Genomic DNA, 20,800 nt, shown 5'->3' on the forward strand with positions numbered 1-20,800 from the left:
GAACTAGCAATAAAGAGGCAGAATAAACAGATGGTTTATATCTGTTAACTCATTTAGCTTCTCCAGAGTAAGTGTTACAGTTGAAATATAAGTAAAATGCAAATAATATTTTGGGAGAGCTGGATGACCTTATTGGCCAATATCATCCAGCTATAATTGTCTCAGAAATCATTCTGCACAATGGGAAAGGATCTTCTTGGGATCAGGAACAGGTGGGACACAATGTTTATAACACCACTTAATTTTGTCTTTGGACCCATCCCAGCCCCACGCTCCCTATATTAGAGATCATCTTGTTTCAAGGAACATACTTTATAGTCCTATTTTTTTATACAGTTTTCTTTGTAGGGACTTCCTGGCAGTCCCGTGGTTAAGACTGGGTGCTTCCTCTGCAGGGGGTACAGGTTCCATCCCTGATCAGGGAACAAAAATCTGGCATGCCATGTGGCTCCACCAAAAAAAATTTTTTTCTTTGTCATAACATTCTAGTCATGCTGGCCTAGGATTACATACAGGGCACTGTGATTGTGTTTAGATTACTAAAACCTTTTATTCATACGTTGTTACAGAATCTCTTACTAGCTCAAAGGGCTTATCTCTTTTTATTTATAATTTTTTTTAGTAAATATTAGGACGTTTTATATAGTACATTTGTTTTTGATATGTATTTGTAATACCACTGTAGCCCCAAATAAAATAATGCTTTCTTTAACTCCTTGGTTTTTCCCAATTGCATTCTCAGAGGATAACCTTTGAGAGTACCTTACTTTTCAGTTCAGTTCAGTCGCTCAGTCATGTCTGACTCTTTGCGACCCCATGAATCGCAGCACGCCAGGCCTGCCTGTCCATCACCAACTCCCGGAGTTTACTCAAACTCATGTCCATCAAGTCGGTGATGCCATCCAGCCATCTCATCCTCTGTCATCCCCTTCTCCTCCTGCCCCCAATCCCTCCCAGCATCAGGGTCTTTTCCAATGAGTCAACTCTTCGCATGAGGTGGCCAAAGTATTGGCGTTTCAGCTTCAGTATCACTCCTTCCAATGAACACCCAGGACTGAGCTCCTTTAGGATGGACTGGTTGGATCTCCTTGCAGTCCAAGGGACTCTCAAGAGTCTTCTCCAACACCACAGTTCAAAAGCATCAATTTTTTGGCTAATCATAATATAACTAATAAAAGTTAACAATATTTATTGTGTATCTGCTATATACTAGATGCTCTTAGGTGCTTTACATCTTTTAACTCACTTAGTCTCTCCTGAATCCCCTGATAGGATTTTCTAGATAAGGAAAGTGTCACTGAAAAATTAGTGACTTGCCCCAAGTTACTTAGCTTTTATGTGACATCTGACATTTAGATCTGTACAGCCTGGTTTCAGAGCTCTTAACTATTTTCGTCAACCTCCATAGCACTGTGTAGCACTTGCAGGAAGTCTTAGAGTAGAATAGAGAATTGTGGGATTGAGAGAGGTGACAAAGATGATGGGGTTTCTAGCCTCTGAGGAGATAATATATCCTGAACAGAAAAAGGCAATTTAAGAAGGGGAGAATGTTCCTTAGATGGAGGACAAGGAAGTTGGCATTGTTTGGCAATGTTGAGATTAAGATGCAACAGGTAATTGAAATAGGAGATTAAGATGTAGATTTGTGTCGACTGTTAGAGATTAGGTGATTGTGATAGACTTGAGCATAGTGAGGCTTAACCTTAATAGCTTGAGAATCACCTTGGTAACGTGTGGTTGGTTGTTTATTCTTTGGCTGAGCCGGGTCTTGGTTGCAGTGTGTAGAACCTTTTTTTTTAAAGTCGTGGCATGTGGGATCTAGTTCCCTGATCAGAGATCAAACCTGGGCTCCCTCCAGCCTGCATTGGGAGTGCACAGCCTTAGCCACTGGACCACCAGGGAAGTCCCATGTGTGGTTTTCTCAATTCAAAGGTTCAGATATTGATAAGACAGAGCTTAAAAGTACACCTTAGATTTCTTTTCTAAGGAAGGTGACAGTCAAGATTGATCAAGATTTACTGTTAATCTACTTTGTGTAAAAAATAACAAAAAGTGTTTTTTAAAGTCACAGGAATGGTAGTTTGTCCTAAGATGTTATAGTGCAGGGATTTTCAACATTGGTACTATTGATATTTTGTAGCAGTTGCCACCCCAGTAATGACAACCAAAATATCTCCAGGCATTACCAAAAGACCCCTGATTGGGAACAAAAGCACCCCCATTGAAACCACTAATGCAGTGGGAAAACTGTGGGCTTTGGAGTGGGACAGCCTTATAGGCAAATCCTGATTCTGCCACATTTGAGTAGACGTTAGGCATCTCAGTAATCTCTAAACTTTGGCATTCTCACCTGTCAATTGTGAATAATTATTATTACCTGGTACAGTTGTTTGTATTAAACTAAACAAGATGTAGCTTCTGGATAGCTAGTATTCTCCTTGCTCATAACGATTCATTATTTACATAGTTACTGGGGAACTTGAACTGAGATTATGATTGTGTGATATGTTGTCACAATTCTTTTTTCAACTCAGATATGTACAATTTTATTCAAATCTGGAATTTCTCTTAATTATACTCAGAGCTGGGCTTCCCTGGTGGCTCAGATGGTAAAAGAATCTGCCTGCCTTGCAGGAGACCCAGGTTCAATCCCTGGGTTGGGAAGATCCCCTGGAGAAGAAATGCTACCCCACTCCAGTATTCTTGCCTAGAGAATCCCATGGACAGAGGAGCCTGGCGAGCTACAGTCCACAGGGTCAGAAAGAGTTGGACATGACTGAGCAACTAACACATTCACTTTCATGCCTGATAAACTTCTGTTTCTTTAACAAGTCTTAGCATAACCATCCCCTGTTCTGGGAAGCCTCTCTTGCTTTCCCTGGTTAGAAGTGACTATTCTGCTATACTTTATATTCTACCTTTATTATTGTATAAGACTGAGTTCATACAGGGAGTATTGTACTGATTTGTGTTCTTCCTCGATGTATTTTCTTTTGAATGAACCTAGAATATGAATTCTTTGAGGATAGATTGCTTATCTGATGTGTTTTTTGCTTTACTTCCTGCACCTAGAGTATTCTAGGGTCCTATCAAATATGTTTGATAAATACTAATGAGTTGAAGTAGAATGCAGGTCAGAGAAGTGGAGTATATTGCTAATAGTTTTGAAAATCAGTGGTTTTGCTCTAGGGTGGCTTGTATTTTTTTCTTTGAAAAGTTCTTTTAGATTTCTAAGTTTAGAATGGGTAGTAGGAAATTTCTGTTTATTAAAGTTGAGTCTGAAAAAGCCAGATTAAGAAAGAAAACTTTAAAAAATAGGCCAGGAGAAAGTGAAAAACTAATACACTTGAAGGGAAACTAGAGATTGGCTAGAAAACTGACTTTACTGCCTTAAAAAAGAAAACGACACCGACATTTTATTTTACATTGCAACATTTTCAATTTTGTGTTGGATTTCAATAAGCTGAACAGTTACAGTAAAACATGTCACCAAGTTCTAATGATGAGGAGCAAATGACTGAAAAAGTTTTTCTACTTAATGGAAAATTTCTAGAAATTGTTCCTCAGTCATAAAACCTTCTCGTATCTCCTTTTATCTTTTAAGTCATTCAGAGGCCAGATGTTGAGAAGCTGGGATGAATTCTTTCCCTTTGCTCCAAACAGTTGGTAGCCTATAATACATTTTAACTAAATAATTGCTTTAGAAAGAAAAGAGAATCAGTGGTTTTGATAATGAATATGAATCACTAATTATAAGTTAAACTTTTAGTTGTATAAGCATTCTGAAATATCTTTGAAAATAAAAGCTGTTTGTAGACGAGAAAGTTGATGAAGTTGTTATCCCCTTTATGTTTACAGAAGTGACATGATTATAATATACTTAGAGATTCTCCAATGAACTTTAAAAGGTTCATGAGTGTTGACTGGATTTCTTTATGAACTGGGAGCAAAATTCTCCATGAAAATTTTAAGTACTGCTCATATTAAGCAAATTAGCTCTACAGTTGGAAATAGATGAACTATTTAAATCCTGGGAAAGACTAACTTACCTGATTAAAAGTAAAGACTCATTTGCCTTTCCTCAGTGTAAGTATTAAAAACCATTTTAGAATTTGTTATCTCTTAGCTGCCAGTCCTAGGAAGTCAATGGGGAGATGTCCATGGACACACTTGCCTCATCTTTTCTGTTTTTGAGGAAATTATAAGCTTCACCAGGTTAAGAAAGCTCACTGTGAGAGTCCTGTAGATGGCAGTATTTGCTTTACTCTGAAAACGTTTTTGCAGGTCATCGTCAAGAATATGGGCTGGAATCTTGTTGGTCCTGTTGTTCGATCACTTTTAAGGAATGAAAAGGAAGATAAAAGAAAGTGTCATTTCCTGCTGCTTGATTTATTGGTAAAGGTAAGTTAACAAAACTAGATTCACTTTGTTGCAATATGCAGCAGTACTTTATAATTTCCTTTAATGTTTTTGGTGAGAAAGCTTTTAGTACATGAAAATATAGGAGGAAACTCTTTGGAGAAGAGTCTCATCCTTATTTATGGGATGGGCAATTCCATTTCATTTTTCCCAAATTTTCTGTATATAAGAGTTATCCAACCTTATCTTCAGTTCAGTAACTCAGTTGTGTCTGACTCTTTGTGACCCCATGAACTGCAGCATGCTAGGCCTCCCTGTCTTATCACCAACTCCTGGAGTTTACCCAAACTCACGTCCATTGAGTCAGTGATGCCATCTCATCCTCTGTCGTCCCCTTCTCCTCCTGCCTTCAATCTTTCCCAACATCAGGGTCTTTTCAAATGAGTCAGCTCTTTGCATCAGGTGGCCAAAATACTGGAGTTTCAGTTTTAACATCAGTCCTTCCAATGAACACCCAGGACTGATCTCCTTTAGGATGGACTGGTTGGATCTCCTTGCAGTCCAAGGGACTCTCAAGAGTCTTCTCCAACACCACAGTTCAAAAGCATCAATTCTTCGGTGCTCAGCTTTCTTAATAGTCCAACTCTCACATCCATACATGACCACTGGAAAAACCATAGCCTTGACTAGATGAAACTTTGTTGACAAAGTAATGTCTCTGCTTTTTAATATGCTCTCTAGGTTGGTCATAACTTTCCTTCCAAGGAGTAAGCATCTTAACTTCATGGCTGCAATCACCATCTGCAGTGATTTTGGAGCCCAAAAAAATAGTCAGCCACTGTTTCCCATCTATTTGCCATGAAGTGATGGGACCAGATGCCATGATCTTAGTTTTCTGAATGTTGAGCTTTAAGCCAACTTTTTCACTCTCCTCTTTCACTTTCATCACGACGCTCTTTAGTTCTTCTTCACTTTCTGCCATAAGGGTGGTGTCATCTGCATATCTGAAGTTATTGATATTTCTCCCGGCAATCTTGATTCTAGCTTGTGCTTCATCCAACCCAGCATTTCTCATGATGTACTCTGCATATAAGTTAAATAAGCAGGGTGACAATATACAGCCTTGACATACTCCTTTTCCTATTTGGAACCAGTCTGTTGTTCCATGTCCAGTTCTAACTGTTGCTTCTTGACCTGCGTACAGATTTCTCAAGAGGCAGGTCAGGTGGTCTGGTATTCCCATCTCTTGAAGAATTTTCCACAGTTTATTGTGGTCCACATAGTCAAAGGCTTTGGCATAGTCAATAAAGCAGAAATAGATGTTTTCTGGAACTCTCTTGGTTTTTCGATGATCCAGCAAATGTTGGCAATTTGATCTCTGCTTCCTCTGCCTTTTCTAAAACCAGCTTGAACATCTGGAAGTTCACGGTTCACTTATTGCTGAAGCCTGGCTTGGAGAATTTTGAGCATTACTTTACTAGCGTGTGAGATGAGTGCAATTGTGCGGTAGTCTGAGCATTCTTTGGGATTGCCTTTCTTTGGGATTGGAATGAAAACTGACCTTTTCCAGTCCTGTGGCCACTGCTGAGTTTTCCAGATTTGCTGGCATATTGAGTGCAGCACTTTCACAGCATCATCTTTTAGGATTTGAAATCCCTCAACTGGAATTCCATCACCTCCACTAGCTTTGTTCGTAGTGATGCTTCCTAAGGCCCACTTGACTTCACATTCCAGAATGTCTGGCTCTAGGTGAGTGATCACACCATCATGATTGTCTGGGTCATGAAGATCTTTTTTGTATAGTTCCTTTGTGTATTCTTGCCACCTCTTCTTAATATCCTCTGCTTCTGCTAGGTCCATACCATTTCTGTCCTTTATTGAGCCCATCTTTGCATGAAATGTTCCCTTGGTATCTCTAATTTTCATGACGAGATCTCTAGTCATTCCCATTCTGTTGTTTTCCTCTATTTCTTTGTATTGATCGCTGAGGAAGGCTTTCTTATCTCTCCTTGCTATTCTTTGGAACTCTGCATTCAAATGGGTATATCTTTCCTTTTCTCCTTTGCTTTTCGTGTCTCTGCTTTTCACAGCTATTTGTAAGGCCTCCTCAGACAGCCATTTTTGTTTTTTGCATTTCTTTTCCATGGGGATGGTCTTGATCCCTGTCTCCTGTACAGTGTCCCAAACTTCCGTCCATAGTTCATCAGGCACTCTGTCTATCAGAACTAGTCTCTTAAATCTATTTGTCACTTCCACTGTGTAGTCATAAGGGATTTGATTTAGGTCATACCCGAATGGTCTAGTGGTTTTCCCCACTTCCTTCAATTTAAGTCTGAATTTGGCAATAAGGAATTCATGATCTGAGCCACAGTCAGCTCCCGGTCTTGTTTTTGCTGACTATATAGAGCTTCTTCATCTTTGGCTGCAAAGAATATAATCAGTCTGATTTCGGTGTTGACCATCTGGTGATGTCCATGTGTAGAGCCTTCTCTTGTGTTGTTGGAAGAGGGTGTTTGCTATGACCAGTGCGTTCTCTTGGGAAAACTCTATTAGCCTTTGCCCTGTTTCATTCTGTACTCCAAGGCCAAATTTGCCTATTACTCCAGGTATTTCTTGACTTCCTACTTTTGCATTCCAGTCACCTGTAATGAAAAGGACATCTTTTTTGGGTGTTAGTTCTAGAAGGTCTTGTAGGTCTTCATAGAACCGTTCAACTTCAGCTTCTTCAGTGTTACTGTTTGGGGCATAGGCTTGAATTACCGTAATATTGAATGGTTTGCCTTGGAAACAAACAGAGATCATTCTGTCGTTTTTGAGATTGCATCCAAGTACTGCATTTCGGACTCTTTTGTTGACTATGATGGCTACTCCCATTTCTTCTAAGAGATTCCTGCCCACAGTAGTACATATAATGGTCATCTGAGTTAAATTCACCCATTCCAGTTCATCTTAGTTCACTGATTCCTAGAATGTCGACATTTACTCTTGCCATCTCCTGTTTGACCACTTCCAATTTGCCTTGATTCATGGACCTGATATTCCAGGTTCCTATGCAATATTGCTCTTTACTGCATTGGACCTTGCTTCTGTCACCAGTCACATCCACAACTGGGTATTGTTTTTGCTTTGGCTCCATCTCTTCATTCTTTCTGGAGTTATTTTTCCACTGATCTCCAATAGCATATTGGGTACCTACCGACCTGGGGAGTTCATCTTTCAGTGTCCTGTCTTTTTGCCTTTTCATACTGTTCATGGGGTTCTCAAGACAAGAATACTGAAGTGGTTTGCCATTCCCTTCTCCAGTGAACCGCATCCTGTCAGACCTCTACCATGACCTGTCCGTCTTGGGTGGCCCCACACGGCATGGCTTAGTTTCATTGAGGTAGACAAACTGTGGTCCGTGTGATCAGATTGACCTTATCTTAGATCCACTGATTCAGAATCTTCAAAGAGAGACCTAAAAAGATCTTTTTTTTTTTTTTAAGTAGCTTATTATATAGATGTGAAATTCATGCTTTAGATAATTTGGAGAGGTAGTTCATGGCCACACTGATCTTTTGGCAATGTTGAAAGTAAAGTCAGATCCCAGTCCTCTTTTTTCTGTGGTATGTTCCCTAAAAGAATATACCACACACAAAAAATCTAAAAAAATAAAACCTAGAATGCCAGTGATCACAGTAGACGTAGAAGTAGGGAATAGATAGGTGTAACTGACCACCTTAGAAAGAGGCTCCGAGTAAAAGGTCATAGAGTTATAAACCTAAAATGATAGTTAAGAGAGAAATTCTAAGGAAAAGTGCATTATAAGAAGCCACTTAGAGATCACTGTAAATAAACACAAATATATACTTGGAAAGAAGGAACTCCCTAGGTTTTAGTTATTAACTATGAGAGCTTTCGGAAGAACAAGGGAAGTGAGGTGATAAGACCAGTCAGAAAGCAATGCGAAGTTTCGTTTGTTCAGGAAAGACAAGAGACTCTGCACTCATCTGAACCACCCTGGCAGTGTGGGATGGAAAGGTCCCACCTGCTGGAAGCTCTGGGAAATGAAGGCAGCCTTCAGAATAGCCATCGAAGCGCAAAAGAAACCTCAGCTCTGGTGACCAGGCTGTCCTTTCCCCTGTTTCTCTAACTTTTCCATTAATCAGTAATTTAAGTCTCTTAAATGTAGCTGTCCATTAGGAGACCCTTGACTGCTTGCTTTCATAGAGTCACAGACTCTGGGTTTTGCCAGTGTATTTTTTAAAAACTCTTTTATGAGATGTTTTACTGTTAAGCAAAAATAATTATATTATCTCAGTATATTCCTTTAAAAAATAATAATAATGTGGCTTTAAATACAACTTGTATTAAACAGGTTCAATTGTGAATATTTTTATAGTTATGTAATCCAAAGGAATTATTGTTGGGTTTGCTTGAACTGATTGAAGAGCCCTCCGGAAAACAGATATCCCAAATTATTCTTCTTTTACTTCAGCCATTACAAACAGGTAATGAGTATATTGATATCTAAGTCTTCCTTGTTTTATTTGTGTAAGTGCCTTGACGTTACTCCAAGATGTCAACACTCTACCAAAGTATAGTTTATGCCTAATTATGGAGTACTGTGCTTAAACTAGTAATAGCAATGCCAACTTGAATCCTACTGCTCATAGAAAGACGGCAATACCTGCCACAGTGTGGGTACCCAGTAAATATTTTGTTGAATGTTATGTCCCTTTTCACATGCTTTGTTATGACCTATAGCTTTTTGCTTAACCTTCCTATCTGCAACTTATATTTAGAATTTTTGCTATAAACCTATTTAAAGGATATGTTTTGGCTGTTCTGCACTGCTTAATCTGATTTTGTTGTGGTAGACTTGTATCTTTATTAAGAATGGTATCAGGCAGGGGTTGTTCAACCTCTGCCTTTGGAGGTTGGGATTGGGAATAATAAAGGTATTACTGAAGTATGAAACAAGTGGAAAGAAAAGTTTTCATGACTGAGTAAAAAAAAGAGTACTGGTAAGTAATCAACTTTGGCAACCAAGGCAGATAGTATTTATGCATGGGAAGAGACTACCATTTTATAACCAACATGTAACACAGTCTATCAGAAGGACCTGGGATCAGAAACTAGAATAAATTTGTTTTAAATGTGAATTCCCAGCAGATTTGTATCAATTGAAATATTTAAAGTCTTCTAGAAAGAAAAATCTAATACTACTACTTTTCATTTTTACAGTGCTTTATAGTTTACAGGATACTTGTTCTTATTTTTTGCTTATAACATCCAAAAAATATGGAAAGAAGTACTTCTTTAAGTTTTAAGTATGTAACCTGGTATGAACATACCTAAACAAAATTTCATGGCATCTGTTGTAAAGTGCCATGATTGTAAGGTGCTCTATTATTTTATGCACCCCTAAGAAAGAGAAACGGAGAAGGCAATGGCACCCCACTCCAGTACTCTTGCCTGGAAAATCCCAAGGACGGAGGTGCCTGGTAGGCTACAGTCCATGGGGTGGCTAAGAGTCGGACACGACTGAGCGACTTCACTTTCATTTTTCACTTTCATGCATTGGAGAAGGAAATGGCAACCCACTCCAGTGTTCTTGCCTGGAGAATCCCAGGGATGGGGAGCCTGGTGGGCTGCCGTCTATGGGGTCACACAGAGTCGGACACGACTGAAGTGGCTCAGCAGCAGCAGCAGCAAGAAGGAAAAAAAAAATACTGCCAATTAGACTATGATATGTCATCCTGATAGCAGAGTTGTCAAAATGTGGAGGGGGAACTGTATGTGGTAATCTGGCATTTATTGGACTTATTCTTCCTTGTTTGGTTTAGGATACTTCATGAGGCAGCCTCAAGTAACAGCTTGGTCTCTGTTTCAGTGATTCAGAAACTTCGTAACAACAAGGCATATTCAGTTGGGTTGGCATTGTCTACACTTTGGAGTCAGCTCGCTCTCCTTCCGGTTCCATACTCAGAAGAACAAATACAGGCAGATGACTATGGCCTTTGTCAGTGCTGCAAGGCCTTAGTAGAGTTCACTAAACCTTTTGTGGAGGATGTCATTGATAACAAGGGAAACTCAAGGGAAAATGAGAAATTAAAAGATGAAATACTGAAATTGTAAGTATATTTTTAAGAACAGTTCATAATGAACTTAAGTATTTGATAGTTCAGTTATTTAAAATGTTTCTTTGTTTTATTTGTGATGGAAATGTAAATCTAGTTTCAAAATTTGAATTTCAGAAGAATATGGAGTTCAGTTGATATAACATGGGCATTTAATGATCTTTAAAAAAATTAAGTATCATATGTACATGTGGCTCAGATGGTAAAGAATCCACCTGCAATGAAACAGACCTAAGTTCGATCCCTGGGTTGGAAGATCCCCTGGAAAAGGGAATAGCTACCCACTCCAGTATTCTGGTCTGGAGAATTCTATGGACAGAGGAGCCTAGCAGGCCACAACCTATGGGGTCACAAAGAGCAGGACACAACAGAGTCACTTTCACTTTTCAAAAAAATTAAAACCAATATCCATTTCTTTAGTTTACTTATATTCTTTTATAGATTGCCTTTACTCATCATGGTAAGTGAACAATAGCAGTGGAGAGAATAGATAGTTGTAGCTCAGAGAATGTTTTTTTTCCAGGGGAATTATGTTTTACTCTCCCTTTGAAAGCAGCGGAAGAAGCACCAGACAGTTGAAATTCCAATTTGATAACAAAAACAGTAGCAGAGAACCCAGTAACATTCACACCAGGGGTACTGTGTATTGTTGTCAAGCACTTGACATATAGTTAATCCAAATTTAGTGCTGTAAGTGTAAAATATTCCCTGTGTTTCAACAACCTGTTATTAAAAGAAATACTGAAATATCTTAATAATTTTTATACTGATTACATTGAAATGATGTTTCTAATATATGGGTTAATAAGATAAATTATTAAAATTAATTTCTCTTGTCTCCTACTACTTTTTTAGTGTGACTGCTAACAAATTTTTAATTACATGTGGGGCTTTAATTATATACAGGACTCTGTTAGACAGTGCCGGACTGGATTATATTGAATTACATGTACCAATAATTTTAGTTTGAAAATTTTGGAGACTAAAACTGCTGTCAGCTTTCTGTCTTGTCAGGCTAGGATATTAAACCTTTTTTTTTTTTTTAACCATTTATAAAACTCACTAGTTCATGAAAGAAAATATATTTTAACTAAAGAAATGGGTAGGGCTTAATCACAGAATAAAGTTTGGTTTTCTAAATAAAACAAATACAGCTCTGTGGAAAAAATTACTGTGTTGTCCTGACTTTCCTTGAACTTATGTATAAGTTCAAGTATGTATACATATACATACTTATATGTATAAAAACTACATATACACTAGCACTGTCCTAAGACAAATATTCAGTATGCATCAGTATAGTCCAGACATGAAAGTGACTTTCTGCACAGTCTAGCAAGGTATTTTTATGCTCTCCCCATTAGTAGTAAGAAAAATCTTATATCACCAGTTTTACAGACCATTGAGTTATTGGTTATTTTATTTTTTATTGTTATTTTTCATGTTATTTATGTTATTTTTCATGTGAAAACTAGTTATTTTATACTTAGGAAGTGTTGTATTCATAGTTACCTATTTCTTAAATTTTAGTTGTTTGAAAAGCTTGAAATGTCCTTTGCTGACAGCACAATTCCTTGAGCAGTCTGAAGAAGCTGGAGATGATCCTTTAAAGTGTTTTGCATCCGAAATAATAGTAAGTACAGCTAATTTAATTTGTTATAAAATCTGTAATATAAAATATTACCTGCTATATTCTTATCTGCGGCACATGGACATGTAAATTGACACATGTATTAATAAAGCAGTATGTATTTTTTATAGAACATAGTTAAAAAGATGGAAAATAAATAGCAATAATCTCAATAACCAGATATAAATAATATTAATACCTGTACAGGAAAATTCTGCAGTTTTCCTGTGTCTTTCTCCTTTACTTTCACTCAAAACACTTCTGACATTTCTGGTCACAAAATGTGTGGGTTTTTTTTCCCCTGTATGAAACAATCCTGAAGCACCAACTGGGCATCCTACAGTTTAACTCAAATTCTGACACTTAACTACCTGGAGATAGTATCAGATTCCACAGGTTAAGGGCTTAGTCCCATGAGGTTGCTCCCTATTTCAGATGCCAATTGCTAGTCTTAAGTTCCCAGTTTACCCGCAACTTTTGTCTGACTTGGCTACAAATGGGAGATTCCATGACCTCCCGCTCGTTGGGTTCAATTATTTGCTACAGCAGCTCACAGAATTAAAAGGAAACCTTTACTTTATTTTACTAGTTTATTAAATGGTATGATAAGGGACGCAGAAGAACAGCCCATGAAGAAATGCACAGGCGAGGTGTCGAAGGGTCCCAAGCACAGGACTTCTAGTCTCATGACGTTGGACTACATCGTGATCCCAGGACACTGTGATCTCTAGCCTGGAAGCTCTCTGAAATTCATATTTTGGGGATTTTATTGAGGCTTCCTCGTTTAGGCATGATAAGACATTAACTCCATTTCCAGTCCCTCCTCCTCTAGAGAACTGGGGGATGGGACTCAAAATCCCAAGCTTCTAATCATGGCTTGCTCTTTCTGGTTACCACCCCCTACCCAGGAGCCATCTTAGTGCCCACTCAGAGTCTCTTTACGAAAACAAAAGATGCTCCTAGTGTCTTATGACAGAAATTTACAGAGGTTTTAGAGCACTTTGTCAGGGACGGGGTTAAACACAAGTATTAGAACAGATGTTCCTAGTGCTCTTATCACTTAGAAAATCATAAGGGTTTCAGGAACCCTGAAACATCATGCAAAATGCTGGGCTGGATGAATCACAACCTGGAATCAGGACTGCTGGGAGAAGTATCAACAACCCCAGATATGCAGATACTACTACTGTAATGGCAGAAAGTAAAGAGAAAATAAAGAGCCTCTTGAGGGTGAAAGAGGAGAGTGAAAAAGTTGGTTTAAAACTCAACATTCAAAGAACTGAGATCATGGCATCCAGTCCCATCACTATAGAAGGGGGAAAAGTAGAAGCAGTGACAGATTTTATTTTCTTGGGCTCCAGAATCACTGCTAACAATGACTGCAGCCATGAAATTAAAAGACGCTTGCTCCTTGGAAGGAAAGCTATGACAAACCTAGACAGCATATTAAAAAGCGAAGACATCACTTTGCCAACAAAGGTCTGTACAGTCAAAGCTGTGGTTTTTCCAGTAGTCATGTATGGATGTGAGAACTGGACCATAAAGAAGGCTGAGCACCGAATTGATGCTTTTGAATTGTGGTGCTGGAGAAGACTCTTGAGAGTGAGTCCTTTCCACAGCAAGGGGATCAAACTAGTCAATCCTAAAGGAAATAAACCCTCAATATTCACTGGAAGGACTGATGCTGAAGCTGAAACTCCAATACTTTGGCCACCTGATGTGAAGAGCTGACTCATTGGAAAAGACCCTGATGCTGGGAAAGATTGAAGGCAAAAGAAGAAAAGGGTGGGAGAGGATGCAATGGTTAATCATCACTGACTCAATGGACATGAATTTGAGCAAACTCTGGGACATAGTGAAGGAGAGGGCATCTTGACATGCTGCAGCCTGTGGGGTTGCAAAGAGTTTGGACACGACTTAGCGACTGAACAACAACAGGAACACTGTGCCAATAACCAGTAGCAGAGACCCATATATATTTTCTGTTATCTCACAACACCTTCCAGATGTTTTTCTCCTTTAATAGTTTTATTTATATATATATGTATTAATTAATTTTTTTTTAAAGGTCCTATCACATAGTTGACTCTTGAACATGTTCAGGGGGTAGGGGCACCACACCTCTGCTTAGTCAGAATTCATGTATACCTTATAGTCTGCCCTCTGTATTCAGAATTTGAAATTTGAGAAGGGATGGGGGAATTAGGAGAGGAGATGCGAGAACTTTAGAGAAGAGATGATTGGTAACTGATATAAACAGATATGTAGTTAAATAGTAGTGAAGAGGTTATGAGTGATGAAGAGAGAGAGGGAATGGGTTTTCTCAGGAGTATATAAGAACCTGGGGCATCTTCATTGTTGCAAGTTAGAGTACAGTATAAACCTCTAGAAGCAGTACAGACTTCACCATTTGTGATATATGTACTGCATTTTAAGAAGGTGGCTATGAAAGTTGGAAACTTAAAGCTGGGAGTGATGTAATCAAACTGTTTTGAGTTCACCACGTTAATGGAGGATGAACTTAACTGCAATAAGAATGGAAGTAGGGAGATCGGTTAGGTATCTTTTGGGAGTTAAGTGAGAATGATGAGAGTTAAGAGAGAATGATAAGAGAATGGAAAGAAGAGAAGGCAGATTTGAGAACTTTATAAGTAGATAAAATTGCAAAGTTTGGTTATAGGCTGGATTTAGAAGAATAGTAAAAAGTTGAGTTATGGACAAGGTTTTTTGGTTAATAACAGGACAGGTAAAGGTTCCAATAATTGAGATAGAGAATACACAAGCAAGGAGTAGGGGGTTCTGTGCTTTAAATTTTTTTTCATTGTGGAAATTTAAAGACATTCATAAAGGTAGAGGGACCAATGTAACATAGTCTCATGTACCCCTTGCCTCACTTTAACAATTAATGTTTTTGCCAATCTTGGTTTATCTAGCCTCCCTCCCCCCTTTTTTTTTAATTGATAAGCAATGTAAAGTTAGTTTATTTTTTTTTTAATTTTGTTAAATTTTTATTGGAGTATAGTTGATTTACAGTTTTGTGTTAGTTTTTACAATACAGCAAAATGAATCACTTATTCACATATGCACTATTTTTTAGATTTTTTTTCCATTGTAGGTCATTACAGAGTATTGAGTAGAGTTCCTATGCTATATAAAGGTTCTTAGTAGTTATCTATTTTATATATAGCAGTGTGTATATGTCAGGCTCAGTCTCCCAATGTGTCCCTCCCCTGCTTTTTGCTGTTGTATTTTATAGCAAGTCCTAGATATATCATTTCATCTGAGTCTTTATGTATGCTTCTCTAATTGGTAAGGACTTTTTCAAAAACAACCACAATGCCATTATGACACCTAACCAGATGAGCAATTATCTCTAAAATATATATGTATGTATATCTAATACCCAGAGAGCAGGTTTTTAAGGAGCAAATTTTGAATAAGAGTGATGAGATCACCTAAAGAGGTGGATCGGTGTGAGAAAAGAGAGAGTTCAGGGCTGAACCTTGTAGGGTTCAGTTAAATTCAGTCGTTCAGTCATGTCCAACATTTTGCAACCCCATGGACTGCAGCACGCCAGGCTTCCCTGTCCATCACCAACCCCTGGAGCTTCCTCAAATGTATGTCCATAGAGTCAGTGATGCCATCTAACCATCTCATCCTCTGTCGTCCCCTTCTCCTCCTGCCTTCAATCTTTCCCAGCATCAGGGTCTTTTCCAATGAGTCAGTTCTTCATATCAGCTGACCAGAGTGTTGGAGTTTCAGCTTCAGCACCAGTCCTTCCAATGAATATTCAGGACTGATTTCCTTTAGGATTGACTGGTTTGATTTCCTTGCAGTCCAAGGGACTCTCAAGAGTCTTCTCCAGCTTCACAGTTCAGAATCATCAATTCTTCAACGCTCAGCTTTCAGCTTTACCCTGTAGGGTACCAGCTCATAAATGAGCCCATCAGAGAGACCAAGAAAGGAGAGTCAAAGCGGTGATGAAAATATCACAGAAACTGAGGCGGTAGAGTTCAGGAAGAAAAAAATGATTGCTACTGTTAAACGCAGCAGAGGTAGTCTGTAGAGTTGGAGTTGCAAAGCGTCCACTGGATTTAGGAAGTAGATGGCATTGATAATCTTAGCAAGAGCAATTTGAGTGGAGTGTGGGAGACAAAAACCAGTTGAATAGATAAAGGAGTGCATGAAAAATGAGACAAAGGAGATAACTAATATAAGCTATACTTTAGAAGAGTTTGGATGAGTAAGGAAGAAGGCAGTAGAGAAGACATAAAGGTAATTGGGAGAGATAGGGACGCTTGAGTATATTTATAGGCTAAAGGGGCGGAAACCATCAGAGGGAAAAAGAAAAGTGTTATGGAATAACTGAAGTAATGTGGCAGGAGGAGAGCAGACTGCTGGGCAAGGATCGAGGACACCTCGAGAGGAAGAACATGTAGGACGGATATGCATGTAGAAAAATTTGTAGCAGAAATGGAGTGTTATAATCAAGGGAATCAGACCCACTGGTCTCATATCTCTTAAGAATGAGGAGGTAGAAATGAGGATTGAACAGGGGCCTTCAGAAAACTGATAAAGGTTTGGAATATTGAGTGGAAAGAAAAGAGAGGTAGAAGACCAAGAAAGCATTAGTCAGTAGTGCTGAGCACTTAGGTCTGTTGTTGGAGACCACAGCTGTAGAAATAAGTATTTGTGTGGTTTTTCTCCAGTAGAATCAGCTGTCTGGGTGTTGAAGTAGAAAAGTGAATTGTAGCTGTCTTTCCAAGGCTGGCATTTTATTGGGTACACGTAGCTAAAGGAAATATAGGGTGCGGATAGTTCAAATAATAGTGCATTGGTTGGTTAGGGAAAGAAGCGGATTAAGGAGGGACAGATGGGTAGGTTAAAAATGAAGGCATAATAATACTAGAGAAGTCAGAGGTAGATAAGTAGGTTGGTAGGAGAGATAAGATAAGAAATTGTGGTCAGAAAATGAGATGCTGGAGTTTAGGTATATAATATGGAATAGCTCCAAATGTTGATAGAGATCCAGGATGGAATTTGGTGCCAAAATGGATTAGAAATTAAGGTCATTAGAATTTGGTGGTCAGAAACACCATGAGGCTGACCTGCTATAGGAGTTATCTGCATAACTCCAGGATCATAGCAGGAGCTGAATAGAGAAAAGGCATGTGAGCAGATACCAGCCTTCAGTGAACATGGGGAAGTGACCAGAAAGTCAGCATATGACAGAGATGAGGACAGATAAAGGGCAGTATGACATCTGCTTCAAAGGGAAATGTGCTTTTGCCTGAGAGTGCAGGAAGAACTAAGATAATACTAAGCCTCTACCCATACCACCCCTTCCTGCTGCTGCTTTACTGGCTGTGTGATGTAAGAGATGTGAGTGTGAGCAGCTCCCACCAGAAACTAGTCAGGTTTAATTAGAGCACTGAGATACAACAAACATCCTATGAAGAGGTTGAGGGTGTTAGGAAGAGGTTCTAAGATCTCAGTGGAAGGAGCATTACAAGTAGAGCCAGCAGTGAAGAAGCACAAAGCAGGTAAGAAATAGAGATGAAATTGGGGCACGAAATGAAGCGAGAAGGTGCTGGTGAAGGATAGGTAAATGTGGCACATCTCAGCCATCCCTCTGGCACAAGCTGTTTTGGTAGAGTACTGCTTGAATGCCCCAAGGGCTGCAGCATAGGAACATTTCATGAGAGGGCAAAGACTGCCATGAGAAATTGTAGAGGGTCAGGTATGTTGGGTGTGAGCAAGTCAGCTGAGTGATACGTGGATAGACAGTGAAGGCTCTAATTGGGACACAGGTGGACCCCGAATATCTACAGTAGATATTCTAACCAGTAGAATCTGGTTACATACAACGATTTTTTAAAAGACTAACCTTACTCTGCGGGGAAATAAACAACATCTAGTATTGGCTGGATAAAGAATGAAACTTCATTATTAAGAGGACATTTGGAATCTGAGTATAGTCAATTTTTGTTTTATAGCTATAACAAGAATGTGTAGCTTCGAAAATCAATATGTATTTAGCATCTGGTAGCTGAATGGCAGTCTCTTGTGACTGAGGATGAGTTTCCGTGGTTCATTTTTATGTTTTGAAATGACTAATGGAGCCATCTGGGATAGGCAGATTTTAACTCCCTGAAGACTGGAGAAGTCTTATTTGACTTTCTAATTCTCTACAATATCAGGCCCAGTGCCTGACACTCAAGTATTTATTGAATAAATTAGTGATTATGTGGAACATCAGTGTTACAGTGGAACAGTACAGTGGAACATCAGTATTACAGTGGAACAGTACAGTGGAACATCAGTGGAACATTCTGATTTAGCTGTTTCTGTCATTCCCTTTTGACTTCTATTTTCGTAGTTTCTTGTGGCCTTTAACTTTCTTGAACTTTTTTGGTGGAACTTTCTCAATAAATATTGACATAGGTGTTATGTCATTTTCTTTATAAGGAAACTAAGGCTTTGGAGAGGTGAGGCACTAACCCAGTATTTCACAGCTAATAAGTGGTAGAGCCAAAACTCAGGGTAATTTCATTGGATGCTGAAGAGCAGATGCTTTCTGGCACGCTGGAAATAAAATAAAGGCACAGGAGCAGTCTTGTGTTTCCTAAGTCTCTCTCTTTTTCTCTTTCCTTCCCCTCTTAAAACTAACGTGAAACTGTAGTCAGTTAACATGTGTCGGGATGCTTCTCTTTCTCTTACCACACAAGAGCCTACCGGCCAGTCCATATCCAGCAGACAGTGGTCGGTAGAGCATTGTTACTAGAGTATTCTTCATTTGATTAGTCTACTGGCATTTCATGATACTTGTATGTCTCACAAGTTTAGGTTCTCAGGTATTTCTGAAGCATTTTTTAAGTTATGATAAAATACTCCATGATGGCTAAGACGGTAAAGAATTTGCCTGCAATGCAGGAGACCAGGGTTCAATCCTTGGGTCAGGAAGATTCCTCTGGAGAAGGGAATGGTTGCCTACTCCAGTATTCTTGCCTGGAGAATTCCATGGACAGAGGAGCCTGGCGGGCTACAGTCCATGGGGTGCTAAAAGTCGGACATGACTGAGTAGTATACACATACATAAAATTTACCATTTTAACCATTAACTGTATAGTTCAGTGGCATTAAGTACATTCACATTGTTGCATAACCATCACCACCATCTATCTCCAGAACTGTCTCATCTTCCTACTCACTTCCTTCAGATTGTTGGCAGAAATTCATCTTCTTGAAGTTACAGGATTGAGGTCTCCATTTGGCAACCTACTCCAGTTTTCTTGCCTAGAAAATTCCAAGGACAGAGGAGCCAGTTTATGGAGTTGCAAAGAGTCAGACATGACTGAGCTACTGAGCACACACACACTCCATTTTCTTGCTGGCTAGGGACCACTTTGAGTTTCTAGAAGCTGCCTGTAGTTCCCTGCCAGATAGCCCTCTAAATAGGCCCCCTCATAACTTGGCGGCTTAGTTCTTTAAAGCCAGCAGAGTTGAGTTTCTGACTCTTAAAGAGGGCCTGGATCCTCTTTAAAAACATTCTTCCTCTTAAGTCAGGCCCACAGAGGATAGTCTCCCTTCTTAACTCAGATCAGCTGATTTGGGGCTCTAATTATATCTGCAAAAGTCGCTTCACTTTTGCTGTAGAACAAAATCTGATCATGGGGTGGCATCTTGCCATAGTCTGCTGGGTAGAAACAAGTCTCACAGGTCCTACCTACGCTCAAGAGGAGGGGATCATATAGGACGTGAATATGGGGTGGGAGAGGGCACAGTAGTGTGTCTGCTGTAGCTTCCTTTTTTATCCATTTCACAGGGATTTTTGTCAGCAATTGGATACCCTTTTCCCAAAATGATTTTTAATCATGGAAGGAAAAAGAAGATTTGGAATTACCTTGAATTTGAGGAAGAAGAAGACAAACAGTTATCAGACTCTATGGCTTCTCTGGCATATCTAGTATTTGTGCAGGGCATCAGTATTGATCAGCTTCCAATGGTCTTAAGGTAGGAGTTAGTGTTTATGTATTCTAAAAGGAATAGCATCAAACTCATTTATCTAATGTCCAACATATATTTATTAATGTATTAGTACATTTTCAGTGAAGTTTAAACAAAACCTATTTTTATTCTAAGTATTACTGCCTATAATCTTTTTAAAGCCAGTAATCATCAGTAGTGAAAAGGGTTGTGGGGGAGGTGTTGAAATAGACATAAGGAATGATTGGGACAAGAGTCAGAAAGTGTTAAACTGAGCTTAGTTTTGAAGCTGCTGGGCCAGTTGCCAATAGGGTGGTCTAAATTGCCATCATCTTTTTACTGGATTATTAATGTGATCCTGAGTGGATATGTGCTTCTAAAAGTGCGTGTGTAACGTGTGTGTGTTTATATATACATTTTTTCTATTTTAGCCCATCATATCTTTTGCAATTTAATATGGGGCATATTGACGTCCTTTTACAAAGGTAAGATTATTTAAGTGACATCTCAGAATTAAATAATAGTGTTAAAATAGTCCTTGTCAAGATCAAGGGAAACTACTTAGTCTTTGCCAGACCCTAGTTAATTAATTATTTTATAAAATAGTGACGCAAGTATTCACAAGAGACAGAAATGAACCAAAGGGATGTTTACAACAAAATTTCTTACTTTAAACTAAAGATAATATTAAAATATTGTCTTT

The 20,800-nt window shown here is 38.8% G+C and overlaps 1 protein-coding gene across 1 annotated transcript in view; it reads left to right on the forward strand.

The window, feature by feature from the left end:
* The window catches only part of GLMN (glomulin, FKBP associated protein), a 44,586-nt gene that overhangs the window by 1,766 nt on the left and 22,020 nt on the right, over positions 1-20,800 (forward strand). Inside the window, exons 4-9 of the mRNA XM_043460662.1 lie at positions 4,285-4,401; positions 8,741-8,849; positions 10,235-10,475; positions 12,012-12,114; positions 19,937-20,124; positions 20,529-20,582. Coding sequence (XP_043316597.1) covers positions 4,285-4,401; positions 8,741-8,849; positions 10,235-10,475; positions 12,012-12,114; positions 19,937-20,124; positions 20,529-20,582 — 812 coding nt within the window. The remainder of the gene's footprint in view (positions 1-4,284; positions 4,402-8,740; positions 8,850-10,234; positions 10,476-12,011; positions 12,115-19,936; positions 20,125-20,528; positions 20,583-20,800) is intronic.

Source organism: Cervus canadensis, chromosome 2 (assembly GCF_019320065.1).
Source record: "Cervus canadensis isolate Bull #8, Minnesota chromosome 2, ASM1932006v1, whole genome shotgun sequence".
NCBI classification, from domain to species: Eukaryota; Metazoa; Chordata; class Mammalia; order Artiodactyla; family Cervidae; genus Cervus; species Cervus canadensis.